Below are 17,350 nucleotides of genomic sequence, written 5' to 3'. Positions count from 1 at the left end.
ATTAATTATATTTTAGTTTTTTGTCTATTTTATATTAATTCCCCATGTAATCTCACTTAACTGTCCTTTCCATCTTCCCATTTCAACCCTATAATTTTTGATTTGTAACCTAATTAGGTAATAATTTTATTTGTGGTATATTAAATAAAATTGAATTGTTACTGTAATTGATCCAGAAGGGTAGCTCTGTCCATTGTCTTGCCTGTGAGCCTTAGCACTGGTAGGCAGTGCATCCAGTATGTGGCAAGGTCCCACAAGGCCTCCTCAGGGGTCAGTAAGTTGGGGTCTGTTGTTGGGCCCACAACTCTTTCCTCTCTCCTCTCCTACCACTAGCCTCTGAGGTTTTGGTTCTGTGATTTGTGTTTTTCCCTTCCACCAAATAAAGGTTATTGAAATAAAAAAGTGTAGCTCAGGCAGGTAGCGGCTGTCAAAAGCCTTTGTGAAAGTGCTGGGAACACTATTGAGAGAAATCCGTGGCCAGATAAGGGAATTGTGGGGCACATTGGTTAGTACTTTTATCAGAGGCAATACTGAGTGGCTAGAGCTTTGAGGCTTGCAGAAACCATTGCTGAAGTATCAAGTGAGGAAGAAGTGACTGGAAAGAATTTGGAAAGTGATTTGACAATTTTGGATCATGGAAAAGGAACAGAGCTGCTGGAATCTGAATTGGTTACCTCTTCCTCAGGTCTGGAATAGTGGCCATCTTTGCAGGAGACGCATGATCATTGCTAGAGCAGGATTGTGGAAGACTTCAAGTGTTTTGGCTGAAGGAGTAACAATAGCCTGGGCGGGAAGGCTCATTGGAGACTTTACTTCAGCGACAATCCTCCCCTTTAACAGACCTTTGTTGTCCTGGTGGTCTCCCTGACCACAGCAGAACAGCAGTCAACTTCCTCTCTTGGTGAAAGTCAGAAAGGAGCTGTTTTGGTGTGTGTGTGTGGGGGGGTCATCATTACATCTTCTAAAGGGGTGCATAGCCTTGGAGCCCTCCAGTTGAAGTGTTAATGCGTGTTGGTGCAAGGATATGGGTCTATAAGATTCCGGCAAGGCCGGGTCCCTACCCAGCTTAGGAAGAATGATAATCTGAGCTAGATTCAAGTAACGAGGCAAAAAGTCCTTGGGCACACTCAAATTAAAGATCTCAGACAGCAATGGAGCGATTTCCTCAACAAGTAGCTTGTAAAATTCACCACAGTAGCCGTCCGGCCCCGGAGACTTGCCCAACGGGCAAGCCCAAATCGCCCACTCCACCTCCTCCACAATGATTGAGCGCTTCAGCATAGCTGAGTCTCCTATAGAGAGACAGGGCAGATCCAAGCTGTCCAAACAGACCCCCCCATCGAGAAGGTCCAAGCCCAGTGAGGCATGCAAGTCAGCGAAAAAGTCCCTCAGAATACAACTAAGTTCCTTGGTTTGATGATGCTGGAACAAAGTGGAGAAAACTTGCGACGAGCCTGGGAGACCTCCGCAGAGTAGACCTGGAAAGAGAGGACTGATTTGTTGTTGTAGAGCAGCTTCTGCCTCTGGTGCAGTGCCCGCAGCACCTCGATCTTATGACGATAATTGAGAAGGCGGCAAATAACCACCCTCGGGCGATCCACTCCATCTCTTCGTTGCCCCAGACAATGTGCCCGTTCGATGAACAGCAGGCCCAATTTTTGCGGGAGAGCCAAGGACTCCATTAGCCACTTTCCCCCAGATCAGTTTCCACCAAAGATTCAGGCAGGCCCACAAACCGGAGGTTATTCCGGCGGGACCGGTTTTCAAGGTCCTCCACCTTAGCCTTAAATGCCGCCAAAGAGATGGAGTGCACTGCCTGTTCCTGAGCGAGCCGCTGCACTGCGTCCTCTGTAGAACTGACCTGTTGTTGCGTGTCCCGGACCTCAGAAGTCAGCACCGTAAACCACTGATCCAGGGTGTCAAGCTTGTCGAGGATTCTTTGCAGCTTGTCGCCCAGCATGCCTTCCAACGTGGCCTTCACCTCGGTAGTGACCTCAGCAACCCAGAGGGAACTGGGAGTTTCAGTGGAGGCGGGCGCTACGTGTGTCGCCATCTTGGACTCTGGCTGTTTCCTCCGCTCGCGGTCCATCTTCGTTATTCTAGTGGCCATCCCCCAGCAAACCCCAAAAAAGGCTCCAGCAGGACCTGACTGTGCTCCACCGCACGATAGTGCAAGAAGCAGGGGCAAATGCGCCGCTTAAAATGCAGGTCTATAGCGGGCGTACCGGAGCTGCAAGATCGCCCTGCTCACAGCCCGAAGTACGGGCAAATGCGCCGCTTAAAATAAAGGTCTATAGTGGGCATACCGGAGCTGCGAGATCGCCCTGCTCACAGCCCCATGCTTCCGCCGGAAGTCCTTTGTATCTGTTTCATACCTGGAGTTCAGGAGGCATTTGAAGACCCATCTATTTTCTAGATTTTTGGGTAATTAAATTTTTTCATTGTTTCATTTGTAATCACAAGTTATTCTTTTGTAAACCGCTTGATCCTCATGGTTATGCGGTCTATAAGTTGATTTTATGTTACGTTTTGTGTTGTCCTCAACAGCAACACAGCACATTCAAACTCTTCTAAACACAAGCACCAGTCACTGACAAGTTTTACCTCACATAGTCCAACCAGCGTGTGCTCTCCAATGTAGAAAACCACTTCTCATCAGAGACTGTTAGAGAGAGGTCTGTATAAAAATAAAAACAAATCAAATATAGAATTTAATGCAGAAGGTTGGCATTTAAATGGGGTGTATATAAGTTATATTCCTTATGCATACGGCTCGCATCCATGGAGAGATAACCTGCTTGTCTAGAATGACACACCTATCTACTGGAAAAGATATTATCAAGGTAAGGACATAATCTCTTTTTAATGTTTATGCCTAATAGGCATTTCCTTAATGTCCATGCCAGACCAGTCCAGAGAAATACTGAGGAGCTGAAAGCAGCACCAGCCCTTCTAAGGAGAATGGAGTCAGCTCTGAGCTTTTTCCTCTGGTTCCATCTGCTGGGCGGGGAGACATAACCCAATCAAAGAGAATTAATAAGGAAGTTTAAATTGTCACCATCTGGCAAAAGAGTATACAGAAACCAGTCAAAGAGCTCCTGCTTTTACCAGCAGGTAATCTTCCAACTGAAGAACTCTATTATACTATTATAGGGAGTTGGAGCATAGAAATGTGTTTAATACCAGTGCAGAGAATAAAAGGGATGAGAATAGAGGATTATTATTAGGAAATTTGCCCAGTAAGTCCAAAATCTGGTTCTTCCCTCATGTTGTTTCAGAAATATATCTTCCAAAATCATTGTAAAGATTGAACATAATACCATTAACACAGAGAGCTCGCAGTTTTAGGTAGGATAGTTGAAGATCCGGAAGACTGGGCATGTCATCCATGGTGTCCACAATCATACACACAGAGTGATTTGCAAGCATCATCACTTCTACTGTCCTAGGAAAGAAGGAAACAGTATCAATATGTGGGTCTTCTGTATCGCACCACCAGAATTGGTCCTCTTCATTGCAAGGACACTTGAGAGGAAAGGGACATCTAGTCTTTAGGCTATCATTATTAAATGTAATACAACCCCTCCTTAGAAACAGCAGCATATGAATCCAGAGACACATCTACCAGCAGGTGGAGATAGAGAAACTGATTAACAGGTGGTCCTATTGGCTGGCATGCCTTCTGTATCTTCAGTATGCTCTATCTCCAGCAAGCAAACAATCGCTATTCATCTAGCTCCTGAATTCTGGTTGTGACTGGGCAATTATTTTCTCCTGTTGAGGTTTCTCTTCAGTGAGACATGGGTGTCTGACTGAACGGTGCTGGCTTTAGGGGGTTACACTTGGGCATCCCCCCAAGTCCCTGCCTTACCCTCCCTCCAGTGTTAGAGGGTCTCACTTGGTCTCCATTTTTTCTTCTTTCCCTTAATGTAAAAAAAAAAAAAAAAAGAGAGACCACAGTTACTATATTGCATGCCCTACTAGTGCTGTGTAACCGGCATCTACCAGCACTATCAAGCCTGTGAGTATGTGTTTAATATTCTGTTTTTTACTTGTGTTTGAACTCCGGGTTTAGTTTGGTGGTTGTATTAGAGCTGCGAGTTAGGAGTCGCGTGGGTCAAAACAATGGATATTGTATTTTTTAAAACGTTTGGTTATGTGGAGTAAATTTTTTTTTTTATTTGTGTAAAGTTACTTCAATGAAGGGCTTCGGTAGATGGCTAGAATTCTGTTGAGGGAACCGGTGCCTTCTTGCGCGTTGGAGGTACGCACTTGTTTTCATGCCTGGCTGCAAAGCAGCAGTGTTAATGAGGTTTCTCCCTGAGGTGGATTTTAGGCGGCAATGTGGAGGTGATTCTTCAGACGGCTCCATGGATGTTGTCACACACTGTTGAGGAATCGGTCATTCCAACGTGCAAGAGATGCGCGATGATTCTCCAGCACTGCAGCATTCATGTAGCTCACCCGCAAGGCTGATTTTAATCACAGTATGCTGCAGCCGTGTGAAAATGTTGCATTGGTTGGCTCCGGTATTTTTTTTTATTTTTTTTTCGCCTGTTGATGGACCAACCACCTTTCAGCGCTTATCATATGCTGCTGGGAGCGCCGCAGCGTTGATAGAGTTTTCAACGAAGCTGACTTTGGTCAGCATATGCCGCGGCAGTGTTTAAATACTCCAGATGGCTTCGGTTATATTATTTTAAGACTATTCAAGCAGCTGGTGCCTTATAGCGAGTAAGCGGCTCGCACTTATGCTCCTGCGCTGGCAGAAGCGCCGCAGCATTCAGTGAGTTTCTTTTACAGCTGACTTTTATTAGCGAATGCCATGGCCTCTATGCTTTCGGGGTCAGATGCGTCGGAAGTGATTTTTCATTATGGAGTCTCTAAAGATTAGGAGAGAGAATCTACACTGTGCTTGGCCACCCAGTCTCGGCTTATCTCCGTTATGGGTCAGCAGAAGGCAAATTGCTTTACAGTTTGTCAATGGTAGGAGAGTACCCTGTGTTTGGTTGTTCCTTCTTATTGGTGCCTCTGTGCAGTGCTGTGTGTATCTGATAGCGCTATAGAAATAATTCATGTGGGCGGGGCCTTAGGCATCTGGCCCAATCAGGCCTTAAGGCCTGCCATTCAGTGGGTGGCGGGCCTGCCGGGTGGACAGGCTTGGGACCTGTCCACTCGGCCAACTGATGGTGAGTAAGGGGAGGATGTCGGGGTGAGGGTGGGGGCTGGTCGGGGGGGCGATCGGAGGTTTGGGGGAGCGGTCGTGGGGGGGAGGATGTCGGGCAGGAGGACTCCCTCCTGCCCGTATCTTAGTGGGAGGTGCATCATGGGAAGGAGGGGTTGGGCTCCTTCCTGCCCTTATCTTAGTGGGGGGTGCATCATGGACAGCAGGGATTGGGCTCCCTCCTGCTCGTATTGGTTCGGGGGGGGGGGGGGTGGATCGCGGCAGGAGAGATTGGGCATCTCTCCTATCACGGCAGTTAGTGGGGGGGGGGGGAATCGTTGCAGGGGAGATGAGCCATCTCTCCTGCCGCAATCGTTGTGGGGAGGGGGGTGGATTCTGTAACCGGTGTTGTTTTTGACAGACATTGGTTACAGAATCCAGCTTTTAGGTGAAGGACTGGCCTCTCCTTTGTCTAAATGCTCTTGTTTTGAGCGTTTGGGACTTAGGCTTTTTTTTTGGTTGATTATGTGTTGTAAATTTAGACGTAGTGGTGGTCTGGCCATTTAAACTGCTGAATGTAGAGGCAGGCCATTCTCAAAAAAAAACAACAACAACTCATTTTGGACATTTTTTTGAGAATGGACATTTTCCCTGCTGCTACTTTCAGCATTTAAGGCCTTAGGCCAAAAGGGGACTTAGACGTTTGTTTTGATTATGCCCCTCCAGGTATATAGTTGAGACTTGAATTTGAAAGATCAACTCTGCAGGTTGGTGTCAGGTCAAAAGCGCGCCGGGACAAAGGCGCGCCCAGACCGTGTCTATGAACCCTGCAGGTTTGATGTATGGACACAGCCTTATGTGGGTGTGTGTGGGTTTTAAATGTGGCAGGTGTGGGGAATGTGAGAACATCTCATGTGACAAGAAGTGACATTGAGAAGACTAGCAACTTGTGTTTCCACTTTTGTGATCTATATTCTAATCTGTCCATGGTGGCTTTGCTGTATAGGACAAACATCCCAGGCTTTAAAAACACATCTTTTTGAACACCGGTACAACATCAGACATAAGAGAGGTATAGATGTGTTATGATTCAAGAAGATCATCTGTTTCAGGATTTGCATTGCACTGTATTGAATTTTTTGTCTCCGTTGCGGTGAGGGGATTTGAGGAAAAGACTTCATAAAATGGAACAATGGTGGATTTTTAAGTTAAGAACAGTGTAGGCACAAGGATTGAACCAGAGGTTGGAATGATGTGCCTTTTTTGAAATTTGTTTGGGGTTTTTGTTTTGGTCGTGTGAAAACATTTTTGAATGTTCATGGGGCCTGGACTTGACGTAATACACCTGGAAGAGTTATAACAGTGCTCGGCCTCCTGCTGTTCCTGACTGCCATTAATTGTGGGACTTCTGACGCAGCCATTTGACTTGGCGAAACAAGTTGACTTGTCGGGAGTCGAGTGTGGCATGTGGAGAGAAGCCCCTCATACTTGGAATCAAGCTGGAGGATCACAGATAAGTCCTAGTATTTTCCCCCTTTTGTGTACACTTGATTGACAGTTCTTTCATTTCTAAACCTAGCTGATATCAAGTGGGAGGTTTTTTTTATACCTATGATATTATGTTATTGTTTGACCTGTGCTGCTACGTAACTTTGAGGCTTTTTTCTCCCCTCATATGTAGTTTGGAATGAAACTCCTTTCAGTGACCTCAGAACAGATTTGATTATCTAATTGTTTTGCAGACCTTGGTTACCCAAGATCCTGATAATGCTTTAGATCAGGGGCATCCAACCTTTTGGCTTCCCTGGGCCGAATTGGTCGAAAAAAATGTTTCTGGGGCCGTTCAAACGCTGCAGCAAGACAGAGGAGGGAGCCGGCAGGATGGTAAACACCCGGGGGCAGCAGAGGAAAACACTGTATCGCCCTCGACCGGGGCCGCACAAAATACTTCACAAAGCCGCAGGTTGGACACCCCTGCTTTAGGTGGTGGTTTATATGCTACTTTGTCGGAAGGTGATCAAAATAGCAATGACATTTGGAGAGAAGCAAACAAGGTAGTTGCTGCTAAACTTTTCAGACTGCTTTGAATTAAGTGGCACCAAGGGTAGGGTAGATGATCACTATCCTGATCAAAACCCTGCCACAACTAAAAAGTCAGAATGATAATGAGGGTCAAATACTGAGCAGAACTCCTGTCATAGAAACATGATGACGGATAAAGGCCAAATGGCACATCCAGCCTGCCCATCCACAGTAACCATTATCCTACCCCAAGTAAAGCAATCGGCAAGCATTTTTCACAAAACAGATTAAAACAGTGATACTGAAGGTGCTAAGGAGTTTGCTTGGGGGTTTGTTTGTTTTTTAAGTGAAAGTGTTGGGCTGCTTTTCAGTGACTCTCTTCCATTCTCATAGTCTGACCATAGCAGCTGTATGTAACTTCACTGTTAATGTACAGTCTCTTATCCTGTAAACCGCTCTGAACTGTTTTGTGGTATTGCGGTATACAAAAATAAAGTTATTATTATTATTATTATTATTATACCTGATGTCTTCTTTTTCTGGGTCTGTGTCGGGCTGAAAACCAGCCACTCGCAGCAGATCACTTCCACAGGGATGGTGCCAGGACAACCTCTGGAAGGAATAAAGCAGCCCTACATGAGAAGCTTTCCAGTACAGATACAGCCCCCTCACAGTGCCCAAACACAACCCTCTCCTATCTCCTGGGCATAGCCCCCCAGAACCCTAATACAGCCTTCTTGAAGTGTTCAGGTGGCACTTTATCCTAGCATCTGGTTCTGCCCCCTCTCTACCTGCAGTTCCCAGACAGAAAGCTTACCGGAATCCGACCCTCACTGAAGTGTGCAAAGGTTCTCTTCAGCTCCGTGTCTAGAAGCCTACTTGGGACCATGAGATATTTGGGAAGGCTGAATGAGAAAATTCAAGCAATCACAAGAAGTATGCAGTAGGGGCATATTCCTAATCAGTGCCAATAGGATATATCATTTCTGCAGCATCCTATTTCCTGGATCCCTTGAAAGGCCACCACTGAGCCAGTGGAGAGATACTCTAGTTTCTTTTAATTAAAGGGGAAGTTAAGTACTTTCCCTGCTGCAAATGTCAGTGAGTGGGATAAAGTAAACTTGAACCCCTTGACTTTTTTTTACTACTACACAATCATAATGCAGGGTAGCATTAAACTAAATTCTGGGACATTCACACAGTCATACCAGATGTATGTGGCCAACCATCATTACCTGGTAGACATGTCAAATCTTTCGTTGATGGGGCTAACTCGCCAGTTTGAGGCCCCAGTACGTCTCAGCTCACTTTCCCAGTCCAGGGAGGAGTTGAAAAGCATTGTGGGGTACTCCTTATGCATCTTGCCCCTGACCTGCTCATTCTCTGAAATTCCCAAATAAATCTATTAGTTCTAGCAGCTTTTACTATGTCATAGGAACATTATCTTTCATCCTGATCTCAGAAATGTTTCTTTAGTTGCAATATTACTGTGTAGCACTAAATCTACAGTTTTGTTATATGTGGTCTTATATCCACCAAATCCTCCAAAGTGGAGTTCAAGACAGGTTACAACAGCAATTATTGTAACACAAATGTATAATTCAAGATAAAAGTCCAATTGTACGCCTAACATAGACTTCTGATACAGTGAGTTAAAGATAGTATATTTGCTTCATAATGGTAGGTATACAGTGCAAAATTAGGGTTCAGGATTTTTGGAAGAGGCATGTTTTCAGGTTTTTGCAAAACAGAGCATATGTAGTGGAAGTACAAATCTCTATGGATAGTGAATTCCAGACTTTGTTGTAGCATTGTACAGTACCTTTTTGTCTTTTTATAGCCATTTCCCAGCAGACGGCCCTCCTTCAACAAGAGCTCTCAGCTCTTCTTACCAGCTTCGATGAGGTTTCAAGTTTATTAAAACATTTTTAAACCGCTTAATCAGGTTTCTAAGCGGTGTACAATATAAAATTAACATTAAAACAGGTTAAAATTAGGGATACTAAATAAAACCAAACTAATTTAGTGAAACACATAATAAGACATAAGGGCTAACTTCAAACAATAGGAAAAAAGGGAAGCACTACAATCGTGAAAGGTCCGCTGCCTCCACCATTGAGAATCTTTGCTCTTCAGTACCGTCGACATCATCGGTATCTCCCTTGAAGTCAGACTCCGTACCGCCATCGACACCATCTGTTCTGCAGGCTAAGAAGCGTGCTTCACCTTCACACCATACTTCACTGGCATCTCCAGCATCAAGTAAGTTGAGGCATGCCAAACATCGACATAGGCAGCGCTGTACATACTGACTTCATTGAATGCATATCTCTCATACATACTCCTTATGAATTTCATGAAAACTATTTTGGCTAGACTGCCCCTAGGACTGGATTGAGAATCCTGTTCTACTATTATGTTATTCTTTTCTCTCTCTTGTGGGACGCTTGGTGTAGTACTATCCTTTGTAACTTTTTCTAGTTGCATGGCTGCTGTAGCATTATATATGACTGTTGTTCTTTTCTTTCTCTCTTTCTGTTCAAATCTCCTTACACAAATAATATAATCAACCACTTACGCACATCTTGGAGAGCTGCATTCTCATAGAGTGTCATCCTGCCACAGTCTTGGTGTGCTTGTGCAATAGCCATTGTTATCTAGAAGATATGATTAACAAATTAAGCTGGCATCAAGCGGCCCCAGAAGAAAGTGAGCTCTGATTGCACTGGACCACATTATGCCACAGCAATACTGCCACAAGAAAATAGCAAATATGCATGGGATGTGTATATAGCTTTGACAATATCTCGCAGTCAATTGAAATGCAGACTCTGAAAGGCCCTTTTACAGAGTGCAATGGCTTGCTTGTGGTGGCTCTCACCCGAAAGGCTTGCGGCTCCAACCCGCTGTCATTAAAATGGAAGCGTATGACCCGGAAATCCCTGCAATAGATCAGCAGTCCCTCTGGAATGAATTTCAGGGTGGAATGAGCAGTCAAAACTTTGATCTTTGGCAGGCTGCTTACTGTAAACAGAAACAAGGAAATTCTAGGCAGAGAGATATGACTTATTGGAAGAAGGTCTTCTAATAGAGAGGAATTCTGAGAAACATTACAGTAGAGCAGAATAGCGGCGGAGGGGAATTCAGGATTTCTAGAAAAAATGAACTAGGGTACAAGTTCTTTAAAAAAATCAAATGTCTGGGTATTTCACTTACAAAGATCTAATACTTACTAGCTACTATTCTTTCAATGCAAGGCAGAGCGATGTCATTGTCACTACTCAAGATCTGACTCTGGTAATCCTAGGGGGAAAGAAAAATTCCTAATCAGGAATAACATCTTTTAAATAACCGAAAGATTCTCCCTACTGGTTAAAGAAAAAAGAGATAACTAGTTGCCCCCACCTTACTCCTGTGAATATGATGACACTAACCCCCTCTTTTACGAACGCATAGCGTGGGTTTTAGCACCAGCAGCGGCAGTAACTGTTCTGACGGTCATAGGAATTCTATGAGCGTCGGAGCAGTTACCACTGCTGCCGGCGCTAAAACCCGCACTATGCATTCGTAAAAGAGGGTTTGAGTTTGATAATTATTTGTTTACTAGATTTTTAGGTAACTAATGCATTTTACTCAATTGTCTGCTAACTCTATTTTTGTAAACTGAATAGAACTTAATGGTATTGCGGTATAGAAATTAATTTTTAGGTTATGTTGTATACAATGCACAAAGAGGTAAAGATTTCAAAAGCACAATAAAGCAGTTATGGGGATAACTTGGTCCTGTGTGCTCAATGTGGATTTTGAGTTGCTGAAATATATGTACAGAAAAGGGGCGTGCCTGTTAGAGAAGTCCAGCCCAAGTGGGTTTTACTCTCCAACCAGCATATGGGAGCATAGATCCTGGAACTTGCCAATATTTCTCTGCCTCCAGCAGATGGTGCAGATTGGTCTGATTAAACAAGATTCTTCTTGAGGCCTGGCTTCCTGGCTGTGGTTGAGCTTCTAACCACTTTTGGGCTGTGAGCGATCAATCCGCAGATCTTTGACATGATTGAACATGATGAGAACCATGGGTTCTGGCTTTCTAAGACCACTCTAGCAGTAGTCCTATAAGGCCACAGCTAGCAGGGTGAGTAATCCATGTACCTACCCCTCCCGCAGACTCAGAACTGTGGGTTCCAGTCGTGGTGGGCCTACGGTAGTGTGGTCCTGTGGGATCTATGCTGGAGGTAGTAAGTAAGGGTCCTTAGAAGTCCTCTGGTTTCTCCCCACTTACCCCCTTCCTCCCTGGTTCTTTGGTCTTTTGTTTCCATACCCTTCCCAGGAATAAAGTTCTATTAGGAGAAAAAGAAAGAAAGAAAAGACTGCAGGGTCGTAGAGGCAACAGCAGCAGCAAGCAAATAGGGGAGCAATTTCAGAAGATATTTGGAGGGTTTAGGTGGGTGATGATCTAGGGGAGCAAGAAGAGCCACATTTGACATTTTTCATGGTGCATGATTCTCTCAACATTGCCTTGTGGGTAGCATGGTTAGCTGCCTTTTAACTCTGCATTAGGGGGTTGGCAGAACTGCTGGCAAATTCAGTCAAAGGTTTTACAGTTTGTGGGCATTAGTTTTGAGAAGCTGACCCTCAGTATGCTAGGTGTTTAATCCCTCTCCGCAATCTGGGAGTTGCAGAAATCCAAACACTTTTCTGAGCACATGCTCCTCCCACCTTAGAGAAAGAGTTAGTGCCCCTGTAGTTTTCAGTTTCTGTAAGCAATCCATGCAGCAGTCTTTTAGATTTGCTCTGCATTTTTTCTTATTTTTTCACTTAAGTTTGTCTTTTTTGGTGGCTTGAGTGCCCTGAGACCCCTTTGCGGTTGTCCTCTGTCAGAGGAAAGGACGCAATTTTGCGGAGCCGAACTGCTGCATCACTGAGAAACTTCAGTGGAGCCAGCCTGCTGTGTACCACCCTTCCTAGACTTGCTCTCCGAAGATCTTTAAGCCTGATTGTTTTGGAGCTATTCTGAAGCAGAAAATCCTTTTCCTCCATTCAGCTGCAGTGAAAAGAGCTGACAGGCAGGCACTTCACAGAGTATAAGTACACCTCCATTATTTCCTATGGTAAATTTGGGGGGTGGTCTATGAAACTCTCTAACTCTCATTTTTGAGAGTTTCTGAGGGTAGGGTTCAAGTCTTCCACCACCCCAAATCGCTATTTTTTATTTTCAGGTGGTGAGGGGGAGTTTAGGAGATGGTTCGGTGGAGGGGGTCACCTGGTACAGGGGGGGCCTCCATTGGCAGGAGGGAGTGGGCATCCCTCCTTCCATTTATGCTGTCACAAGGGGGAGGGTATCCTGGTACCAGTTTGTTGAGGGTGTCTTCGGGGAGGGCCGTCATCAGCTGGGGAGGAGCAGCATGGCATTTTTTTTTAATGGGGCAGATATTGTGCGTTTGTTACACACACACAACATCTGCCATTAAAAAAGAGAAAAACCCTAACAACTGAGGGGCTTCCTGTGTCTCTCAGCTGTTAGGGCTTCCCCAAACTGACTCTGCGCACATGTCAGTCACTCTCAGATGGGGATTACCACGAACATCCATGTAAATAATTTGCATGGAGGTATGTTGATGCATCAATCGCTGTTCCAGAGTTGGCCAAAAAAATCAGTCAACAGCGATTCACAAGGTCTTAACAACCGTGTTTTGTGCATCTAGCACTCTGTCCAGTTTTAGAGACCATATCTTTACAAGGATGTAAAAAGATTTGAGGCAGTTCAGAAGAAGGCAATGAAAATTGTACAGAATTTGTGCTCTAAGATGTATGAGAAGAGACTGGAGAACTTGAATATTTATATGCTGGAAAAAAGAAGAGAGAGAGGTGATATGATACAGATCTTTAAGTACTTGAAAGGTATTAATATTCAAACAAACCTCTTTCAAAGACATAAAGGCTTAGGACTATAGGACATGAATGGAGGTTGCAGGGAGGTAGACTCAGGAGTAATGTTAAGAAATACTTTTTCACAGAGAGGGTGGCAGATATTTGGAATGCTCTTCCGAGAGAGGTGGTAGAGTCCAAAACTGTGAACGAATTAAAAAATGCTTGGGACAGACACAGGGGATGCTTAAATAGAAAAAAGATGGAAATGCAACATGGGTGTTGAGGTGTTACCTTGAGCGAGAATAGTAGGAGTTGAGCCTGATGCCGGACAGACTTGTATGGTCTGTGTCCCGCATGTGGCGAGAGACCAGTAAGAGCGGCCAAATCCAGCATGGAGGGAACAAAGCCCAATGCTGGACAGACTTGTATGGTCTGTGTCCTACACATGGCGAGAGAAACAGCTCCAGTGTGTTGACCAGAGAAAAATGACTAAAATGGTAAATGGGCTGGAGGAGTTTCCGTAAAGTGAGAGATTAGAGAAACTGGGCCTCTTCTCCCTTGAAAAGAGGAGACTGAGAGGGGACATGAAAGAAACATTCAAGATACTGAAGGGAATAGACTTAGTAGATAAAGACAGGTTGTTCACCCTCTCCAAGATAGGGAGAACGAGGGCACTCTCTATAGTTAAAAGGGGATAGATTCTGTACAAAAGTAATGAAGTTCTTCACCCAGAGAGTGGTGGAAAACTGGAACGCTCTTCCAGAAGCTGTTATAGGGGAAAATACCCTACAGGGATTTAAGACAAAGTTAGACAAGTCCCTGTTGAACCGGAGCGTATGCAGGTAGGGCTGGTCTCAGGGCACTGGTCTTTGACCTGGGGGCCACCGCGAGAGCGGACTGCTGGGCACGATGGAGCATTGGTCTGGCCCAGCAGCAGCAAATTCTTATGTTCTTATGACCATTTTATTGTCACATACTGAGAGTGGAGGAACTGCACACCTTTGGAGGGAAGGGAAGGCATTTTGACTAGTAAGTTGAATACTGTCAGTAATACACCACGTATCATCTTCATCATGGTTTGCATGGATGGTGACTTCACAATCAGCATTTCTACATGGGTGACCAGGGCCTACATAGAGTGGTGGGTAAATCTCTAGTCACCTTGTTGGACAGACTGGACCATGAGGGTCTTTTTCTGCCATCATTTATTATGTTACTGTGCTTATCTTTTACACATAACCATGGCCTTAAATTTGAAAAATCAAGCCCATTATTTCAAAAACAATTACACTTCTCCCTCCATATTCGCAGGGGTTAGGTGCAGAGCTGGCCCGAGAATAGGGAAAAATCATAAATAAGTTTTTGGGCCGGCTCTGACCCACCCCCGCCTCACTCCTGCGTCCCCAGACCTTACCTGGTGGTCTAGCGGTGATGCGGGGCAGCCATTTTGATGACGGCTCTGCATGAGGCAGGAGGGTAGGAAGATCGTTCCTGCCCCGCGTCACCGCTAGACCACCAGGTAAGGTTCGGGCAGCCTGCAAATAGATGAAAATTAGAAGCAAAAAAAATCACGAATAATCAAATTTGCGAATAGTGAGAGAGAGCTGTACAGCATAAAATAATCCTGTTTAAAAGAGGTTGGAGTAAAACGATTTTAACTGTAAACTAATTCAGTTAGCAATTAAACTAATGTCCATGTCATGCTCTCCCTTTTCACTATACTGATGTTTTGGAAATCTGATCTAATTATATTCAGAAAAGAGCACTCCTGTACCCCAAGCAATACAGTTAACTCAAGATTATTTTATTTGTTAGATTTATCATGATTTAAAGGTTTAATCATCCAACAGCCCTAGAAATTAACAGGTAACAACAAATGTCATGTCCTAATGTGCAGAAAGAACAAGCAATTTGAATGTTCTTGCTTCTGCTTTTTTTTTTTTTGGCTGATTGTGAAGTTAGGTGTACATATTTTACTGTCTAGCAACCTGATGGAAATTTTAGCTCAGAATGCCCATGAGGATGTACCTCGCTCTCTGGAGCCTGATCAGGTATAAAGGAAGTTCTTAGGTTGGTACAATACAGGGTGCCAGGGATATATAGCACTTCATCTCTGCATGTCACACTCTTCCTCACGTGGATTGCTTCTTCATGGATGCATTCACCTGAATGGAAATAGGGAATGGGTTGGTAATGCTGAGAGTTTTCAGGACATAGAATTACAGCAGCAACCCCAACTTTATTCCATTGATGATCACAGAAAAGCCTTCTGTAATAACCATTTGGTTTTCATAGAAGAAAAAAAGTATTTCTATGATCTTGACTGAGCCTCATGGAATTGCCACCTCATCCAAGTCAACTGAATAGACTGATCCAGTCCTGGCTTTGCCCTGCTGCTTGCTTGGAGGAATTGTTTAGATTGATTTTCTTAGGAAAATTTAAGGGGACAATGTCAGGACTGATCAGCTTGTTTAGTTTGCTTGGGTTGATGTGGTGATCCTACCATCTTATTGTGAAAAAGGTTTCTGGAGTCCAGGATTACAAAGGCAGTAGTTAACAATGGAAGGACTAGAATGGAGCCCTGGGAAGATATGGCAGTACTAGATAATGCAAAATGTGAGAAAGACAGCAAGTTGTAACTGGACACCTTTATCCAGCTCTATGTGGCAGGTAGAACCTCTCAAAAATAAAAACAAATGCATGGGAAAATAACTTGTGCTGTGTGGCAGGTAATGCCCTAGCAACCCTATCAAGTAGACTAGATGGACCATATCAGTCTTTTTCCGAGAGCAGGCAAGAAATCATATTCATGTGTATAGGTGATATCATTCGAGCTCAGTGTGGGAAAATCTCCAGCTTCTTTTCTAGAAGCTTTGGGAGTCCTTCTGTGCATGTGCCTTTCCAACCACCTTCACCATGCAGTCCCAGCCAGTCTTTGTTCTTCCATAGAGCAGTGAAGACCTGCTTGTCTGTCTCTCTCAGTTTGAGCCATTCCATGTCCAGTGGTCCAGATCTCCCCCACTTAACCATCTCAAATTGATTTGGACCTCTAATGAAATTATGCATAGTTTTGGGGCATGGGCTTAACTAGGTCCAGAGTTAGAGGCCTCTTTAATTGGGCCACATTTTTGTATCCACAGAAGATGTCAAGTGGGGACCCTCTTTAAAATTGGACCAGTTTATCAGACTTTAGCAAAGTTATATCTTGTCCTCCTCGAGACCGACTCTAACCTCACCAATCTCTCTGAGAACATCTCTTCATGTATATCAAACCTCCAATCCTGGGCCCTCACCGTACAAATGAAACTAAACGAGACCAAAACAAAACTACTATGGCTCGGCCCAAAATTAGATCAGCTACCCACCCTCATCCCACTTTCCTCTGGCACCACTTTGCAGCTTGAACACTCAAGCAAAGTTCTGGGCATCATCATTGATTCTTAACTGTCCTTTAATGACCACCTTAACTCCCTGGTAAAAAAATGCTTTTTTAATCTTCACATGTTAAGGAAAGTGAGATCCTGCTTCCATCAACAACACTTTGCTGTCCTCGTTCAATCCATCATTCTTTCCAGACTGGATTACTGTAACTCCATCTACCTAAGCCTAACAAAGAAAAGCCTTCTTAGACTCCAGCGGATTCAGAACACCGCGGCTAAACTAATCTTTGCAAAAAGCAAATTCGACCACGTCTCCCCGCTTCTGTCTAAGCTTCACTGGCTCCCAATAATCCTTAGAGTTCACTACAAATGCGCCTGCCTAACCTTCAAGTCTCTATAAGGTATCCTTCCTCCCCTTTTTCCACTATCTTGGAACTCCTCGAATACCAACACCACCAGATCTACTCAAAAATTCAAACTATCCTTACCCTCTTTAAAAGGCATATCCCATGCAGGAAAATTAGGGACATCCCTCTTCTTCAGGATCACCGAACTCTGGAACAGCTTTACTATCCCGCTTCGGAGTCTGACCTCCCTCCAACTCTTCCGAAAATATCTATTTATTGTAATTCACTTAGAAAAATTTGTAATTAAGCGATTAATCAAAAATAAATAAAACTTGAAACTAAAAACATGGCTTTTCTCTAAAATGTAACAACCTCTCCCTCTTCGATATACTAAGTCTCTCTAAACTTCTCTGTACCAAGTTCTACTTTTCTTTGGAGTTCCTTTCTATATCAATTCCTATAAACTGTGCCGAGCTCTACTTCTGTGGAGATGATGCGGTATACAAACTTAAGGTTTAGTTTAGTTTAGTTTAAAGAGTTAATGTCTTCTCTCTGTTTTTCCATTTCTC

The 17,350-nt window shown here is 44.1% G+C and overlaps 1 protein-coding gene across 3 annotated transcripts in view; it reads right to left on the bottom strand.

Annotated features, from left to right (window-relative positions):
* MTMR11 (myotubularin related protein 11) overlaps positions 1 to 17,350 on the bottom strand; it is a 37,010-nt gene that overhangs the window by 10,492 nt on the left and 9,168 nt on the right. For all 3 annotated transcript variants that reach the window (XR_004537266.1, XM_033924615.1, XM_033924617.1), the window contains 9 exons: positions 15,083 to 15,219; positions 10,420 to 10,489; positions 10,068 to 10,210; positions 9,765 to 9,843; positions 8,422 to 8,569; positions 8,004 to 8,091; positions 7,710 to 7,798; positions 3,321 to 3,445; positions 2,605 to 2,677 (listed from right to left, as the gene is read on the bottom strand). Coding sequence is in view for 2 of the 3 variants with exons in the window: in XM_033924615.1 (XP_033780506.1) it covers positions 2,605 to 2,677; positions 3,321 to 3,445; positions 7,710 to 7,798; positions 8,004 to 8,091; positions 8,422 to 8,569; positions 9,765 to 9,843; positions 10,068 to 10,210; positions 10,420 to 10,489; positions 15,083 to 15,219 (952 nt within the window). In the remaining variant the exon portion in view is untranslated. The remainder of the gene's footprint in view (positions 1 to 2,604; positions 2,678 to 3,320; positions 3,446 to 7,709; positions 7,799 to 8,003; positions 8,092 to 8,421; positions 8,570 to 9,764; positions 9,844 to 10,067; positions 10,211 to 10,419; positions 10,490 to 15,082; positions 15,220 to 17,350) is intronic.

This window comes from Geotrypetes seraphini, chromosome 16 (assembly GCF_902459505.1).
Source record: "Geotrypetes seraphini chromosome 16, aGeoSer1.1, whole genome shotgun sequence".
NCBI classification, from domain to species: Eukaryota; Metazoa; Chordata; class Amphibia; order Gymnophiona; family Dermophiidae; genus Geotrypetes; species Geotrypetes seraphini.
The sequence above is the reverse complement of the archived record's forward strand: the minus strand, read 5'-3'. Positions and strand labels throughout refer to the sequence as shown.